Raw genomic sequence first — 19,044 nt, 5'->3', positions numbered from 1 at the left:
CCTTGGGGACAGGGTTGTGGTTTTTCAAAAATATGGGAGAAATAATTTATTTGTTTTCGATAAATAGGATAATTATAATTAAGTTTGATTTCAATTATGATATATTGGGGAAATAGTTACAAGCAGGCCCAAGTTTCACACAATTTAGAAGGTAAATGATTAAGTTATGGGTGTTGCTATCTACACCATTTATGATTCACTTGCACTACCACATTTGCTAGAGATGTCAAATCGAGCGATTGCAAAAGTGGGCTGGCCTATGTTTCCAGCATAAAAAAATTTCTTTTCTCACCTCTAAATTTTCTTAAAAAGCTTTCAAATTTTGATTGGATTGGTCATTTTAAAAATATATTTTACATGTATGAATTAATCAATCTAGAGGTATATTTTTACGTATTTGATAAAATTGAAGATGAGAGAAGAAACCTCCTTCTAGTAGACTATGTATTTAGTAGCCCAATCTAAAAATGACATTTTCTATTATCTAAAAAAACCACTCTGTCAAAAATATTATATTATTTATAAAATTAAATATATTTTTAGTCTCCATAATTATCTTAAAATTTATTTTTAGTGACTACACCACTTATTCCGTCTATATAAATTATAAAATTGAATGTTTTAATCTCTTTATCCATTTTTTTAGTCCCTATAAGTTACAAAACTATATACTTTTTTCAATCCTATAAGTCATGACACCATAATCCATATGTAATATTCATGATCTTTTGAAGTTTGATTGAGATGTTAATATTTTGAGGGACTTCTATGATATAATTGAAAATTAACATGTTTTGATAATATTAAATTAAATCACCAATAGCTTAATGACATGTCGTTTATCAATAAGTTTGACCATATTTTAAATTTAACACCACAAAATTTTGAAGTTTTACATTTTTGTTCTATTTTAAAAAATAATTAATATTTATTTATTAAACTATATATATAAAAAAAATCTATATGTTATCTCTTCGCCGCAAAGTCTCTCCACCCTTTCTCATTGTCTCCATTCATCATTTTTACCGTCTCTCTCCTCTATTCTACATTGTCTATCTCCATCGTTAGTTCATTAAAAATCAAAGACGTGTATGAAAACGACGACACAACGATAATGGTGCATGCTTGACAGCACCAAGATGACAACAACAACGCAAACACGACTGAATTGAGAGTGAAACAAATGAGAGATCTTCTCGTGGTGGTGGTAGAACGATGAAGTATTCTTCTCAAAAATATAAGAACGACGAAGGAACATTTTCATTTGGTGATGGAAATTGTGCTTCTTTTTTAAGAGTACCATAGAAATTGTGTAACATTTTTGTGTGGCTTTAATCCCCTTTCTACACAAACAAAAATATTTGAGAGTCTCCTCGTGTTCGTCTCATAGTTTTTCTCTCTCTTATCATTAGAAGATTATTTATCATCATTTCACCTTTGTTTTTTTTTTCATTGTTTCTTTTAATTTTTACTTAGAGATGAGATGATATAATTATCACAAAAAATCTATACACACAACTGTAAGGTCTCTCATGTTCGAACTTGAGACATTAATTGAATATGACTTAAAAATTTATTTCTCTTAATTTGATTATACCAAAAAATATACACAACAATGAAAACAAAATAGTAAAAAAAAATTAAAAAAATAAAAAGCTAGGGGATGTAAAACAAAAAAATAGGTAGAGTACAAATATATTTAATCTATCTACTCTTTGAAAATCTAAGTCCAATAGAGTACCAATCCTTAACTATCTCCACCTATTTTCAGGCAAAAACAGTGAAGTCACATGAAACGAACTAATATATATTGTGTACATGTACACAAACCAGGTGGCACACACAAACCATAACTAGACCCACAAATACAATAGGTTGTTTGTGATAGCCCTATAATAACATTATATACGCGTGTCATTCCAATTAGAACCTAAAATTCAAAAAAATAATAATTGTAGGAAACACATGAGCATGTGATGGACCAGCATCCCATAATTAGGTCCATAATATTTTGGTTTCAAGTTTTCACTTGCAGGCGTGAGTTGTGCGAACATACTCCCCTTCTCCCAGCCATACCTACTACATTCATTCATTCATGCCAATATGCTTAATGTAATGTATACGTTAGGTAAGAATATATGTGTGTGACTTAATTTTATGAAAAAGGAAAATATATGATTGGATATATATAATGTTTAATGAATTTCAGTTAAAAATAAATTGTTTAAATTTAATTAAATTTAAATTTTAATTAGAATATTTTCTTTAATAAAATTTTACTTATCTCTCCAAATTGAATTCCAAATTATTAAAATTCAACTTTTTTAAGAATTAGATAATTAAAAAAAGTATCATTGAAATTATGTGCAACATCTAGCGGATTTGGTGCACGATGAATTATACTTAGATTTGAAAAAGGTGAAGTGACCACGAAATTTAAAAGCAAATATTTGGAGACTCTACGACAACACTTCAATAGTGGCTCTGATAGGGTATTTTAACGGTAAATCAATTCTTAATATGATTGATGACTCATCGTGATTATAGATAGTAAGTAAAATTCTAACAAATATAATAAAATTTCTCAATATACTTCCGCAAATATGTCAAAATTAATGAATAGAAGAGGTATTATGAGTAAAAGAGATGTATAAAAAAAATATTTAATAAATTTGTAGCGTTAATACTCCTATGTCTAAAAAAATCTTAAAACATAAATAGAGTCATTGCACAAACTTACACTACTTTATTAAAATAAAATCAAAACTATTATAATTCAAAATAAACATAAAACTCAAAATTAATTATGCTACAAGTTATGATTTGGGATTTTCCATACTTTCCTTTTTATTAGCTCCCTTTAGATTCTCGTCACAATTAAACTCATAACCATGAGATTCCTAGCTATAAAATATAATAAGATAAAAACATGTGCTTTAGATATAGTCAAGAAGATAGATATACATACACAACATAGGAGGTTTAGGTGTGTACAGGTACTTTAATACCCACATCATTATATTCTCATTTCATAAACATATATAATTATGTGTATATTTAATTATAATTATAAACGATAAAATTAGTTTGCCAAAGTAAACATCCTGCACAATGCTGTTCAATAAAATGTTATCATTTTTCCACGTTATCTTAAATTTTTTTTAAAAAATCTCAATTTCCTATTTTATCTCTCGGTTGTTTTCTTATATATTGTGGTGATTTTTATTCTTTGTCGATTCCTTATGTGTTACAAACTTGCAATCCATATTTTTCATTGACGATGGAATTGAAGATGCAACATAAAGAAAATTATGTTACATCAATTTATCAAAGCATGTCACCCCAAAACTCAAATTCAAACAAAAATCACGCATGCTATAAAGTGGAGCATCGCCTATGAACATTTTAGTTACTAAATTTTTTTGATTTTTGATATTTTATTATTCAAATTTAAAACATTTTAAATGGTTTATTTTGAGTAAGATTAAATTTTAATTAAATCACAATCATAGTCCTAACAATTATACCCAAAAGAAAAAAGTGAGTAAAAATGCGTGTATTTAAATACTCCGTAAGTATGGGTGTGAGTATTGAAGATACCTATCCCAAGTGTACAGAGATAATAAATATGTGCATCAGTACTATAATATCCTATATGAAGAACCTACCAGTAGTATCAACCTCATTAGTAGTTTCTTCAAAATGTATGTATGTACTCTTGCCACTAACTGATCATGCATAAACCAAAACAGCCTTTTAAATCAAAAACGGCCAAAGCAGTCTCCCTATTTTAGAATAATTAACATTTTATTTTTTTATTATTTTAAAAATATTTTTATATTATATCGTAAATACACTTTATATATAGTAGTTATAGAGATATTCAACAATATACTAAATTTGTGTGAATTTTACCACAATTAGTTTTTGGACCGATAATAAGTTTAGACGGCTTCATTCACAATAAAGTTTGTCGATATCACTTTGACACGTTCCAATCTAGTAAGATGTGGAAGATTTTTGAATTAGAACACACTTTATGTTCAAAATTAGGATTCAAAGTTGATTGACCATGATAGTTCACATAATTTAAATTATGATCGGATGATGATGGATCATAAAAGTTCACTTGTGTCTCATCATAAATCACTTGATGGCGATTTGAGAGTGACTTCGACTCCAAGGTGACTATAACCATCCTATATCAGAAAAGACATGCGTCTTCAATCCGAGGGTGATCAAAAAATCATAAATCCTACTCTCTAATGATCATAACATAATTCTTGTACAAATTCTAGAGGAATCCTATAAAAAGGACACATGACACAATAGAGATACACAATTTTTCTAACTTAAAAAATCTATTACTTTAACAAAAAACTGATTTGATTGTCGGAGTATGTTCAAGTATACCACCCCAATAAAGAGTTCGGAGCCACCTCCAATTCAATACAAAATAATTAATATGTGTGTATTTTATCATTAAACTCTTTAAGAAAAAATAATATTCATGAAGCCTAACTACCAATCATTAGGTGACACATAACAATGTCTATCCTAGTTGGACTTAAGTGTCTCCTTGACTTAATTTTTATTTTCCATTGTATCTATACATCATAACTTTTTTTTTCAAGTATTGTTAATCTTTATTTAATCCTAATAATATAGAACCAAACTGGTCGGCCTCTTTGTTTTATACGTTGTTTTAGTTTTCCTTTGGGTCTTTTCTGAGGGCCGTACTTGGCCCATGAACCTATATTTCCTAATTATTATATTTGTTAATTTACCAAATTTGACAAAATAAACGTCAAAATTTCAATAGTGAGCAATTGTTGTCATATACTTTCTTTAACAGCATAATATCTTTTGCTAAAGTTGATTTTGTATTTTTCTATATAATAAATTTGCTTCTAACATATGATAAATTGTATTTAATTACTTATTTGAATTGTTGTGTTAACTTTGCTAAGTTAGTTCCTTTGTTGTTGGAGCATTCAATCATACAAATACAAATGAAAACAATTACTAGGATGTACGTAAAGCAAAGGCAGTCATATACATAACTTGAAGTCTTCTAATTAGTGTGTGGACAAAAGCTAGCCATCGCTTAATAATAAAATGAAAAGACAAATAATACTTTGGACATAACTATCCACTCCTTTTGGTTCCAATTATCAAACTATGTCAAAGTTTTGGCATTTAATAATTTTTGTGCCTAATAGGACCCAAGAAAATAAATAAGCTAAGATTCTCCTTCATTATTAATGTTTTTTGGTCTAGCAAGGTGTATTTTTTTCGTAATTAAATATATGTGAAATAATATTTAAAAAGTTAATATAATTGATATAAAATGTAAATAAGATATGTCAATTTTTGAAAGACTACTTTTATTTGTATTTTACTTTATGTGAATTATTTTATGGTTTGTTTTAAATTTAATACTATTTAATTATTAGAAATTAATTAGTAGTTTGTTAATTACTATTCTTTTCTTTTTTGGTAGACAAAATGAGGTTTAAACGTCAAAACTTAGGGATACTATCAAAAAGTTTCAGTACTAGATCAATCCTATCAACTAATTACTTTCTTACTCTATATAATTAAGTAATGTAAATAGCATCATGTAATCATTTTTCTTATTTTTTGAGACATTTCCTATTAACAAACTATTAACATTGACATTGACATTATCATATTTTTTTTTTTAATTTTTTTTCGTGAAATTTCTCTTCATCTTGTCTCATGATTTGTGTTTTCTAACATGGTAACAGAATAATGATATTCATCATGAAAATCTTATCCATATGGTATGGAGACAACACCGAATTAAATATTTCAATACCATCACAGTTTGACATTATATCTTTATTTAAAATCTTAAGAGAAAATAATATAACATTGAAACTCTTAAACAGAAAAAAAAATTCACAACAATTGTCTAGTGACAAATAAGATAATAACACTAAAAATTGTTACAACATATAAATTTCTTTCAAACACCCCACAACCCCAATATAAAGACACTATCCAAATAAAGTATATAACTATCCCTCACCAAACTCTAAAACACAAGAGGGAAAGAAAATAGTCAAACATAAACTTAAAGTGTGTTATCCTAATATATTTTATAATGAAGAACTAGAGTTATATATATATATATATCATTATTTCTTTACCGTTCCAACAAATGTGAGACTTTTTTCAAGATTTTAAAATTTCAACCAAACCCAAAAATCTCCATCTTCATTGAAATGATACATTTTCTACTTCCATTGTCTATCCCCGACAATCATAGTTCAAAAGAACTATATATAATACTCCACCGTAAAAAATATACTTCATTAAAAGCTAAACCACCCTAACAATATTCACTTGAAGCTAAACCACTTCAAGAATTTTACTTGAAGCTAAACTACTTCAAGAATTCTCACTTGAAGTTACATCACTCATAGAATTTTCACTCGAAGTTAACCACTTCAAGAATTTCTTCTACATTCCAAAAACTAAGTTGTCAAATTTATGGTGTAACTTCTATATTGGCTTTCTCAGGAAATTCTTTAGAAATCTACATAATCTCACAATACACCTTGCATCAATGCCAACCAATGCACTTGTGCCAATCAATATATTTTGTAATCATGATTGTATTAACACATTATTAACTTGAATTTTACACAAACCAAAATTTATTCTTCCATCAACTTTCTCTACACTAAACTTAACTACAAAACTTGACATATTGCAACCATGCATTTGGTAGGTTCCCAAGAAAGAAATGTGTACCAAAAATGACCACTTAAAACCAAATCATTTCTAGCAAAAACTTTTTCAAACAACATTTTTCCTGTATCACCTTTCTTTTTTGATGGGAAATATCATATAATGTTGCAATCATATAGCATACTAAAAACACTATTCCCAAGACTAAATACAAAAGCTATTGACAAACAGTTCTAATGAATTTGATTCTTGTATCGAAAGTCTTTTTGATAGTGTAATCAGGAGACGTGTTATGTTGGTTGTAATGATGATGTAAGTATAGAGTATGAGAGAGACTTACACATGAAGATAAATTATTGGGTTTAAGTGTGATTGATTAAATCTCACATTGACTATAAGCGAAATAAATTGTATTTATATATATATATATTGTTTTAGATAAATATATTGTGTGAACGTCTGAATAAAATATACATTTGTATGTATAAACCGAATATTTAGAAGATACACGTATGGAGGAATGTAGTATTTCGTTTTTGAAAGGACGTAAAAATATTAGAAGGTCTAAGATTTTGTAGAATATAACCATTGTTGATTAGAAAGTACATTTTTAGTTGTCATGGTAATAGATTTAGTATTTATAAATTTAAAATGTATTCACACAATATTTAATACACACGAAAGATACTTTATTCTTAATTAATTATAAATCAATTGATAAATAATAAAACATGTCAACACTCTACATTCAAACATTTTATTTGTTGATCCTTCGATAGATTCCCTATTAAACTTGAGATCAACATTAAATAAAAAATTAGTTTGAAATAAATTTTAGTTAAATTAATTGTTTAAATAAAAAATATACCAGTTTGGAATAAAACAATTAGTTTAATTTATATACTATGTCACATACATTCAATCATATATATAACCAGTGCAAATGAGAAAAATATTTACCAACTGTTAGATTAAAATAAATAGTTAAGATTCAAATTAAAAGTCGTATATATATTTTGAATATTACCTTATTAATAGTTTTAGCTTCCTTAGTTTTATCAATTCACAATTTAGGTTGTCTATTTTAAAATCTAACCATTTTTTGTATGCTTTAAATAACATGACATCTGATATAACGATGTAGAATGATTAACATCCATGAAATCGCAATAAAATTATCTAAACACTTAACTTTCAACCTCAAAGTTTTTTCATTTTGTAATTAAATAGATGACATATGAATAATTAATGAATGTAGATGATTCTATATCATGAAATTGTATGCTACATTGTTTAAAAGATGTCAAATCGTTATTTTATTTACATTAAAATCGTTATTTTAGAAGTTATTTTCTTTAAAGATATTATAATAAACAAGTTCTAAAACAAATTATACTACATTCAAATATTCCATCAAACACATTGGTATTTTTTCATGGATAGTATTTTAGTGTATTTTTATGTGTTTTTGTTTGATATTTTATTTAATTAATTATGATTTTTTTGAAGTTTGAAATAACTATAGAAATTATTATATTTGAAGTTAAGAAAATAGAAACCATGCGAAGAAAACACTCGAGTAGATAAATGCAGATGAGTTTTCTCCTTTCCTACAGTATTTGAGTATGAAATTAAGCAAAGAAAAGGTGTGTTATACACGAGTGTCTAACGCGCGTAGTTGTGCCTCGAGTTTAGTAACTGTTGAACAGAAAGAAACCCAGAGAGTAGAACCGATTTATTTGTATATGGCGGTGAATTCTAGGTTGCCCGCCACGTTAGTTTCTATCTATAGCTGTAAAAACTTTATTATAAAATCAATTTTCATTAATATCAAACCTTTTTTTTTTTAACAAACTGCTAAAATATTTATTCACCCACACAACACACATGCTTGCAACTTGTCACCATAAAATCTAACGTTTCCCTTCTCATACTTTTATTACAACATCACTAACATTACCAAATTACCCTTACGATTTAGTAATAATATACTTGAAGCATAATATTAGGGTCAAAAATCACCGATTAATAACCAAAAAATATTTTTGATTAGTCAAAGTAATTTGACTGATTAATGCTAATAATCCGAGTATCTTGCTCACGTGACTGTCATCTCGTTATTCGAGATTTAACACACACGATCATTCACGACCGTTTGATTGTTTTTTAATTTGAAATATAGTTTACTTTAGTTCAAATCATAATTATGCGGCGCTTCGCATACTGATTTGATGCAATACAATGCTTGATCACATTTTGTTTAAAGTAGATTAAAAGGAAAGAAAATATTGTATATTAATTATAATCAATAATTTTGAATAGGAAAATAATAATTATAAAAAAAAGCAAAACTAAGTATGGGATTTCGGCTGATTAATCCTATAAAAAAGCGATTTCGGTGTTTCGGTCTTCTCAGCAACTTGGAACAGTTGTTTCATTCCACTCATTCAACTTCTACTATTAAGTGCACACACCATAACTTTTTTTTTATAATTTTTTTGTTAATCTTTTCTGTTTAAATCTCAAGATTTTGTTCCGTTTTCTTTTATGAAAGAAAAACAAGAGAAAGTTTAAAAGAAAGTTTTCTAGTGTTACTCAAATACAGACGATGGAATCATCTCTCTTTTTAATCCTCTCTAGTGTTGTTGTGTGTGTTTCAGCTTTTTGAGGCTTATACCTTACCATTACCATAACCACCAACATGTTAAAAAGCTCTTTTTCATTTTCACTTTATTCTCCTATCTCTTTCTACCTATTCCATTTCTTCACATTTTAATACTATTTATTACATAATTATAACCTTCTCTTTTCATTTTCTCCCCTTTTAATGTCTTTTTATCACATTTTTTGTTAAACACCTTTCTCACTCACTCTTCTCATTCAAGTTTCTCTCTTTTTATTCCAAAAATCTTCTTCCGATTCACCAAAAACATCATGGAAAAGAGTATCCTATGTAAAAAAACTGTTCACGAAACTATTACAAAGAAGTTCAAAAAACCAAAGAGAAACTCCAATGCACAGTGTAGCAACAACAAAATTTCAATTCCAATAAAATTACCAAAAGTGATTCGAGTAACTGTCACTGATCCGGATGCTACTGATTCATCAAGCGACGAGGAAGACAATTTATGGCTTCCTCGCAGAAGAATAAAGCGTTACGTTAGTCAAATTGAAACTGAGACCGTCGCTTCAACGACGGTCTCTGGTAAAAAGAGGTCTGAAAGAGAAACGAATTCAAAACCTCGGCCGGCAAAGATGCCGGCCGTGGTTAATGGAGATATGATAAAGTTCCGCGGTGTTCGGATGAGACCGTGGGGAAAATGGGCGGCTGAGATTAGAGATCCGATTGCTCGGGTCCGGTTATGGTTGGGAACTTTCAATACTGCCGAAGAAGCAGCTAAGAGGTACGACGCTGCCGCGGTTAAGCTTCGTGGTGAAGCCGCCGTTACAAATTTTGCTGCCACACCGGAGAAGGAGAAGGAAGAAAAAATGGAAGTAGTTATTAACACGGAGATGTCTGGTTCCGGTGAAGATTCCGGCGACGATTTTCGTAATCTTTCATCGCCGACTTCTGTTCTACGGTCCAGACCTGATGAAATTTGCCAAATTAGTGAACCGGTCGAACCGGTAAGAGAAAGTGAACCGGTCGAGCCGTTTGAAGAATGTGAAGGTGAAACGAGGTGGTTCGATGAGAGTAATGAGTTTTTCCGACATGAAATGGATGATGTGTTCAATTTTGCAACGACTTCAGATTGTTATTACTCGAATATGTTTTTTGATGAAGCTCCTTTGAGTTTGTTTCATGAAACGACACCGGTTGTGGTTAATGAGTGTCGTTTAAGTGATCACGTGGAAATTGATAAAACGCACTCACCATCAACTTTATGCCAAGTGGATGATTTTTTTGATGACATTTTGTTAGGTTCAGATCCTCTTGTCGTGCTATGAAATCAATCAACACTCTCATGAATCATTATCATCATAACCAGTTTTCAGAAATTGTCGTCGTTGACTTGCTGATTTTTCTCAGCAAGATTTTGGTGCCGGTGGCAAGAAAATCCCAATAAAATGGAAGTTAATATATTTGTTTTTTTTTTGGAAATTTTCTTTTATTTAGGCTAATGAAGAGAATGAGTTAAGTTTTGTTTAGATTTATTATATTACTACTACTTTATAATTTCGTTGGTTAATAAAATAAGTAAGGGTTTATGAAAATGTAATATATATTGTCCAAATATCAATGCAAGTGTATTAAGTTATTTCAATGTCTGGTTTGATTCTTATAATTGTTTTTATATTTTGGACTTTCTGCACTAAAATTTAGTTATGTGTGTGAATATATTAATCAAGTTTATGTGAAGTGGTGAAGGGTTGAGTCACCTCTTGCAGGCGGTGATTGCGGTCGTTACCACTTGGTGGGTCGTGTGAATTCGATAATCGAGGTCTCAAATTTTCTTCTTCCAAATATATAATAATAATATAGTTAATTAAACTTTATAGGAGCATGGTTAGTTAGATTGTTAGTGAGTCGGTGAATCTAAATGTAAGGTGCAAAGTACTATGTTTGTTGCCACGAAGAAAATTCTACAGATAGCAGTAGCATATACACATCGAAGAGAAACAAGTGCATTAGCATGCACGTGGAAAAAGATGTAAAAGTTTTAAAGATTTTTTAGCTTTATTCGATTTAAGAATTACAATTATCCGGCCCAACATAAAAACATATTGGGCTTTGACTTGAATAAGCCCACGTATATAGATATATCTAAACGTATGATAAAACACAAAACCAAGGAGGAGCAACTCTTCAGTTGAGAGTTTAACTGTTAAGAGACAATAAGGAATATTTTTGGATAGACAATAAATGGTATTATTAATTAGTTAATGACATTGATCGTTCTTGTAAAAAAAAGACATTGATCGTTCCATATGGACCCCTACAATTACTCCATCGTCCTACATCTTTTTTGGTTTTTCCCATGTAAATAAAAATTTTTGACACTACAAATTATTTAATTCTATATTTTCGAAATGTTATTTTAATTATAACTTTTAGATTAAATACTTTTCATCCACTTAAACCAGGAATAAAAAAAAAATCTAAAATTTGAGACGGGAAATTTTATTATTCATCAAAGTTATACTAATGACCAATTTAAAACTTCTACTAAAGAATTCGAATATGATATTTTAAGATTATAAAACTAAACTCTTACCTTTAAATTAGTACTTCATATATAAGAATAAAAAATTAAAAGGATTGCCAACAGAACACTTGTTAAGGAATCAAAAGTTATAAATTTTACATGAATTTTTTTTCAAAAATTTCAAGAAGTTGAAAATATAATTTTCAATATATGGTCAAGTCAAAATTTATATAAATTCTAGAGTATTTGTTAACATCCCTCGTAAATTAAAAACAATATAAAAGAAATTTTAGAAATCAATGCACTTTAAAAATCTTGACTTTTGCTTATAATTAGAAGAAAAAAAAACTAATTTTTTATTATATATTTTTTTAAAAGAGTTTTATTTATTTATTATTGATGACTAGATAGATCAATGTATATAGGATTGCTAATCTCCTCGTCACTACTTTAACATTGATTCAACACCAATATGAAATATGTGGTAAAAATGAAGTAATCAAACATCTTTATGACATGAATTGTCTATCTTAATTTTTTGTAACAACGTTGTGGGGAAAATTTGGTGCTTTGTCAACTAATTATTTGCTCAATTGGTTAGTAATTTGTTATCATCGATTAATCGGAGGACTTACATATTTTTCAGTTGCAAGTTCTTTATTAACATTTGTAACTTGTCATATTCTTTGTAAACCCAAACCTATGCAAGTTTTAAGAAAATTCATTTGTAGCATCAATCCATAATTTATATAAAAAAAATTGCCAATAATTACTGAAGGTTTTCTAACCTCCAATTATCTTTCTAAATTTGATCCGTAATATATATGAGATTTTCTTTAGTGTTTTACCACCTAATTTTTAAAAGTGTCAATTTAAGTCTCTAATTTGATTAGTGATTGATTTTTATTGCGGATAGTGACCATTTTTTCAGTCTCTCATAGTCGTTTTCTAGAATTTTATTGGTATATACAAAACACCAATCATTACAGCACATTTCATTTTTAATGATTATTTATAGTAAATTTTATATTTGGGATTGTTTCTATATTATGGATATCGGTGCTCCCCTTTTTTCATGGCACTACAATATTCCTTGCCTATTGCAACCCATAAAAATCGTAGCAACATAAAAAAATTGTTCTATTTAGAAACAAAACAATTTTTCAACTGTGTTGACTTAAGGTGTTTGTATATTATTTATGCAATAGTTTTATAAACTGCAAGATACAACGATTTTAAGCCGTTGCAAGAAAAAAACTGTTGTTAGTTTCTTTTAGAGAATGATTTTTTGGCTAATAACCCATACGGTTTTAAATCATTGTTGTTGGTAAAATTTAGAATTGCTTTGGTAAATTTTTTTCAATGTTATCAGGACTAAGGGTTTGTTTGATTCACATCCCAAAAAAATACAAAGAACAAAAGACTAAGGGTTTGTTTGATTCACATCCCAAAAACTCACTCTATTTTAATATTTTAAAATTTGAAAACTAAAAAACCTGTTTGGATTATTTGTTTTTAAAAATTATTTTATAAAACTATTTTTAATATTATACTTTTTAAAACTAAAAAAACAAAACAGATAAATTGTGTTTTACGTTTTATTTTTCAGTTTTTTGAATTCTGTTAAAAACTATTTTAAAAATTAGAGTTGCCAAACATATTTTCTTTTAAATTTTCTTTTTAAAAATAGTTTTCTAAATTTTTTAAAAACTAATAAATAAAACACAATCAAACAAGCCCTAAAACTATATCGAAGACATCCGTTGTTTGGTTCACTCAATGCGCTTAAAATCCTCATATCATCCTTGATAATAAAATTGATGACAATCCTATGAAATATATTTGTACAAAAAAAATAATGTACAATATGATCACAGTCTTTAATTATAATTTAACTTTCAAACACTAATATTATTAGATTAAATGTTATATTTTGAATTTAAATTCGATATTTCACAATTACCTAATAAAAATAAATAAATTAATGTCTCGTTTCACGTGTTTATTTTGAAATTCTTTCTTTTATCTTGCATGTAAAGTACTATTTTCACTGGTATGTCCACTTTAGTTAGTTATTTTCTTCCGTACTAGATCTTGAGCTTTATCTTTTTCAAAAGCATCTTCGTTTTATGACATGTGATGAAATTTCACACTTATGCATTTTATATACTTTTTTCTTAATCATCTTATTCTCAAGAAAAATACTCGTTGTTTTTTTGATAATTTTTTTTTTGCAACAACTAACAAGACAAAAGTTAATAAATTAATTTTTTTTTAATATTTCTATAAAGGTTATATTTTTTTAAAAGGAAACTCTTATATTTTGCATTGTATAAAAAATAAATGCACGTTCATTTTGTCACTAAAGTTTGTATTTTTCTATATTACTACAATAAAAAAGAGAGTATTCTATGGTACAATGGAGATAACCAAACATCCATCATTCTCCCAAATTAACACGTTGTAAGAAATATCAACTCTAGTTCGACATCGAATTCGATTCCATAATATTTGGTTGATTTTAATTTTTCAATTTTCAAAAAAAAAAAATACTAGTAGTCTAAAATTCAACATAAAGATAAGTAAAATATTATAAAGAATTTTTCAGCCAAAATTCGAAGTCTAATTTTACATGTGATAACATTTTGAACTTTTTAAAACACATGCACGGAATCATTATTGAATAAAAAAGAAAAATTGAAGTTGTGGTCACCGGTCAAGTGACCGTACGTGTGCATTTAACTTATTGCTTGGATATTACTTCACATCACATTACACATGCATTAATTCAATTCATATACTATACTATACACATGTAAAGAGATATTGAATGAAATCAAAAAGTGAACAATATTGGATAAACAACAATGAATATTATTATGTCGTAATTTGCAAGCAAGATCAGAAACTTATTATATGTTTGTGCATGTTTTTATTGGAGATTGAATATATAAATCAAATTAGCGTGTATTATGATTGGTTTAATTCACGCGCACTTTAAGGAAATAATATTTTCACCTGAATCTCACAAAACATCAATTTGTATATTCTCCCATAACCCACTGATTTCATAATTGTGTTTTCAACTAGATGTATGTATAAACTAATTTAAGGGAAGTGTTTGATGATAATTGATATACCCATAAAATATCTATATTTTTTTATAGAAAAATATCATATTTTACAAACATTCCTTTATATATTTACGTAGAAAAGGGAGAAGATCGGCTACAGCTACAGCTACAAGGTCAAATTAATTAACATTCCAAAGTCAATATTGGTCCTAGGTTTTTTTTTTTTTTGGAATTTGAAGAATTACAATTATTTTAAAAAATATTTTAATTAATTTTAGATGCGAAATTGTATGAGCAATAAATTTTTAAAATATAGAAACTTTATTGTTGAAATCAGATACTATATGAAAAATATACAAATAAGAAATTAATTTTTATAAACTTTTAAATTTATTTTTTTAAACTAATTAAACGATCACACTCCTAAGAAAATAGAATTAGTCTTGGAAAAATAAACAAATAGAGAAATGGAAATAACAATATAAATATAAGAAAGTAACGTGAAAACTTTAAAACTGGATAAAAAAAAATCACAATTATTGTTTAATGATAAATCAGAGAACAACATTATATGAAAATTATTACAACACATATCAAACTCCACATGGACACACTCAGTAAATCAGACTCTCCAAAACAAATATTTAAATTATATCTCACAACACTTTAACACAAGAATAGATAGAAATGACAATAGATAAAGTTTATGTAGGATACTATATCACCTCCATACCCGCATTTTAAAAAGATATCAATATTCGTATATGTATCCTCGTGGGTATAACTCTTTCCTTGTGGGTACCTTAGTGCTCGTATAGATACTCATAATTTGTGCTTTAACTAAAATAGGTCGATAAATAATCGTAATTGTTTGATTAAATTTAAAATTGTTCCAAATATCTTAAATCTAAATCATAAATTATTACAAACTAAAATATTTTCTCACTCAAAAATATCATAATCCCAATTTAACTACAATAAACATTCGGAATAATATGTAAAATACATGTTTTTGATGAAGACAAAGATCAACAAATATTATCAAAGCAACAAGCTCAAAAAGAAGTTCAAATATCTTTATTGATAAATCGTTAAATTCAAACATATTAGATGTTTAATGTAAAGGTAAATGCTACAACCAATACTTCAAATACATGAGAACCATTCATATTTACATATGCATATAAAGTATTTTCAAAAGTCAAAATTATATTAACAAAGTCTTAAAACTAATATTTTTGACAAAATACAAAGGTGTATTCGAATACAGATGCAAGTCAGAAGCAAAAGTTTCACATCTGTATTCGACTACGACCTGCTGTAGTCGAATACAAAGCAAGTCAGTAGCCAAAACCTTTGCATCTGTATTTCACTACGACCTGTTGTAGTCGAATACAAGGCAAGTCAGTAGCTAAAACCTTTGTATCTGTATTCGACTACGACCTGATGTAGTCGAATACAAAGCAAGTCAGTGGTAAAAATCACGAATATGTATTCGACTACATTAAGGATGTATTTGAATGCAAGGTGCAAATTTTGAATAAATTTGAACGTTACAAAGAGGTGTATTCAAATACAACTGAAAGCAATACAATTTTTCAGATCTGAAATGGTTCTAGATCATTGTATTTGTTCATCAAACCTCTTGGATCAATGGCCACAAATCTGAAGAGATGTTTATGGAGTATAAATACACCATAACTTCAGATCAAACAAGACACAATCCTTGAATCAAACCTTGAACAACTTTGAACAAAATTCTGATTTTTTACAAGGTACTTGCATTTCATTTTCATATCATTTAGAAAGGTTCTCAAAGTACTTGAAATATTATTGGATTGAAATCATTATACCTCTCTTATATCCATATTCCAAATCATATTGTATCACTTGTAAAAGAAAGTAGTACTTTCTTAAAGTAGCTTAATCTAAGATAGTGGTGTGCTGTCTAGAAGTATTGTTGGAAGTTTGTAGCAGAAATTCCAGGGTGAGAATTGTACATTTTCTGACAATAAGTGGGTTAATCTCTTGTGGTGTGCAAGAGGACTTGATGTACCCTTGGTCATAAGGGGAACCAGGATAATTCTATTGTGTTCTTTATTTTTCTGCCATTTATGTTTTTACATACATCAATCCTAAACAGAAAATTAATTCAATAAGTCTCTAAAACCCAGAAAATCTCCTAACACCTAATTCATCCCCATTTTAGGCGTACCTCTGTACTTACATAATATTTTATGAATTATTATTTTTTCCTTTAAACTAATAATAAAAAACTAAAAATTAAGTATTTAATAACAAAACATTAAAACAAATAATAATATTTTAATTATCAAAAATAGAAAATTCATATAAATAAACATGTTTTATTGAGGGATAAATGTCACATTTGTTATAATATGAAGTTTCAAATACATTAACAAAATTAGAGATGAATCTGACAATTTTTTCTGTATAATTTTTGTAGGTTAATTCAATTTATTTAGTAATTAATAAAATAGATTCATATGTGGTTAAATTATAATGAAGAACAAATAAAACTATTTTCTTATGAATAACATAAAGGCTTAAGGCATTCCATTATATATGAAAAATTTACTATAAAATCATTAAAATTACATTCAAACTCAAATTCATGTATGAAGGGATCGTCATGAATTTTATTGGTAGATATGTAGGGGACTTTACTTTTTCAATCTAATGGAGAGTATTTTGACACTTGCATGGATTGTCTTGTGTAATGAATATATATGTGTTGGGAGTCTGAGGGAGCGGATGAGCAACAAAATATCAAATGCTCTTCTAAGGTTGTAAAAGACTTTAACGTTGCATCGTTATCTAAAATCTTAAATGCATTAGTTATATTAGTCATATATCTTATGTATTCATTATTTAGTTTATTAGTAGTTAATGTAAGACTTTAACCACTCACATTTGAACTTAACAATCTCTCCCTCAAGTGTGAGTCTTTCGCATCATATATTTGTACCGTTGTTACAACACTGACAAGAAGTATTTTGATACAAGGATCCAATATCATGATCCATTTCCGCTCCTCCATCAAACGGAAACGTTACGACAATAAGACTTCCGATACAAGAATCCAATAACAAGATTCACTCCTATTGTCCTATGAAGCCGAATTAGGGCTTTGATACCAAATGTTCTAGAAAAATATAAGACTTTGACTTCACATTTCATCCAAATGTTAAGGCATAAAAGGCTTTCGAAGTGCGAAAGATAAAAGAAAATCTCCAAAAGAGGCGGAGACATTGAGGTTCGACTCTAATTTTTGTAAATTTTAAAATGGTATATCATTATATATGATGTTATTCTTTTAATTTCTTAAAATCTCAAATATATATTAAAATATAAATATAGAGTTCCAAAGTTTTCTCTTTAAAATTCTCATAATCTTCCGCCCAAACATATCCCACGAGATTGAAGAAGAAAAAAAAAACTAAAACTACTGTTATAGTTCCATAAGAACTACAATAAGAGCATTTATTCAATTTCTTATTTCCTTATTAAAAATCTTAGGCTAAATTACATTCGTGGTTCTTTAACTTAATTTCAGGTAACGTTTTAATCATTTATCTTTTTTTTCCCGACTTGGTCCTTTATTTTAATTTTAAGTGACAATTTGATATTTTATGTTTTAAAATTTCAACAATGATATCCTTTTTTGTACAAAAATTCAAAAAAAATTTCAATCAAAACTCATAAATTTAATTATATTCTTCAATATAATACAAATTTCATCAATTTCCTAACGTAAATCTTCAAATAAACTCATATTTTCATACTTTATTTGATATTTTTAGGAATAAAGGACTAAATCGGGAAAAAAAAGATAAAGGACTAAAATGTTATCTGAAATTAAGTTAAAGGACCACAAATGTAATTTAGCCAAAATCTTATTTCCATTTGCTCTCTTTTTTGGGAGTAGACATAGTTTTTGTATCTTATTTCAAGATGCATTTCAAGTATTTGAGCTAAAATACTAAAACGTTTCAGAGTGAGATTCAAAATTCAAACTGAATACTAAGAGCATCTACAACGGGAGTGAAAATGAGTTCGTCCGCCAGCGTGTAATTACTTAA

The 19,044-nt window shown here is 27.8% G+C and overlaps 1 protein-coding gene across 1 annotated transcript; it reads left to right on the top strand.

Moving 5' to 3' along the window:
• The first annotated feature begins 9,139 nt into the window (after positions 1 to 9,139).
• Positions 9,140 to 10,985, top strand: LOC101502348 (ethylene-responsive transcription factor CRF1-like). Its single transcript, XM_004498334.4, has one exon. The coding sequence runs from the start codon at positions 9,655 to 9,657 to the stop codon at positions 10,666 to 10,668; it is 1,014 nt and encodes a 337-aa protein (XP_004498391.1). The 5' UTR covers positions 9,140 to 9,654; the 3' UTR covers positions 10,669 to 10,985.
• Positions 10,986 to 19,044: the final 8,059 nt, after the last annotated feature.

Source organism: Cicer arietinum, chromosome 4 (genome assembly GCF_000331145.2).
Source record: "Cicer arietinum cultivar CDC Frontier isolate Library 1 chromosome 4, Cicar.CDCFrontier_v2.0, whole genome shotgun sequence".
NCBI lineage: Eukaryota > Viridiplantae > Streptophyta > Magnoliopsida > Fabales > Fabaceae > Cicer > Cicer arietinum.
Note: the sequence above shows the minus strand (reverse complement) of the source record. Positions and strands in the feature narration are given on the sequence as shown.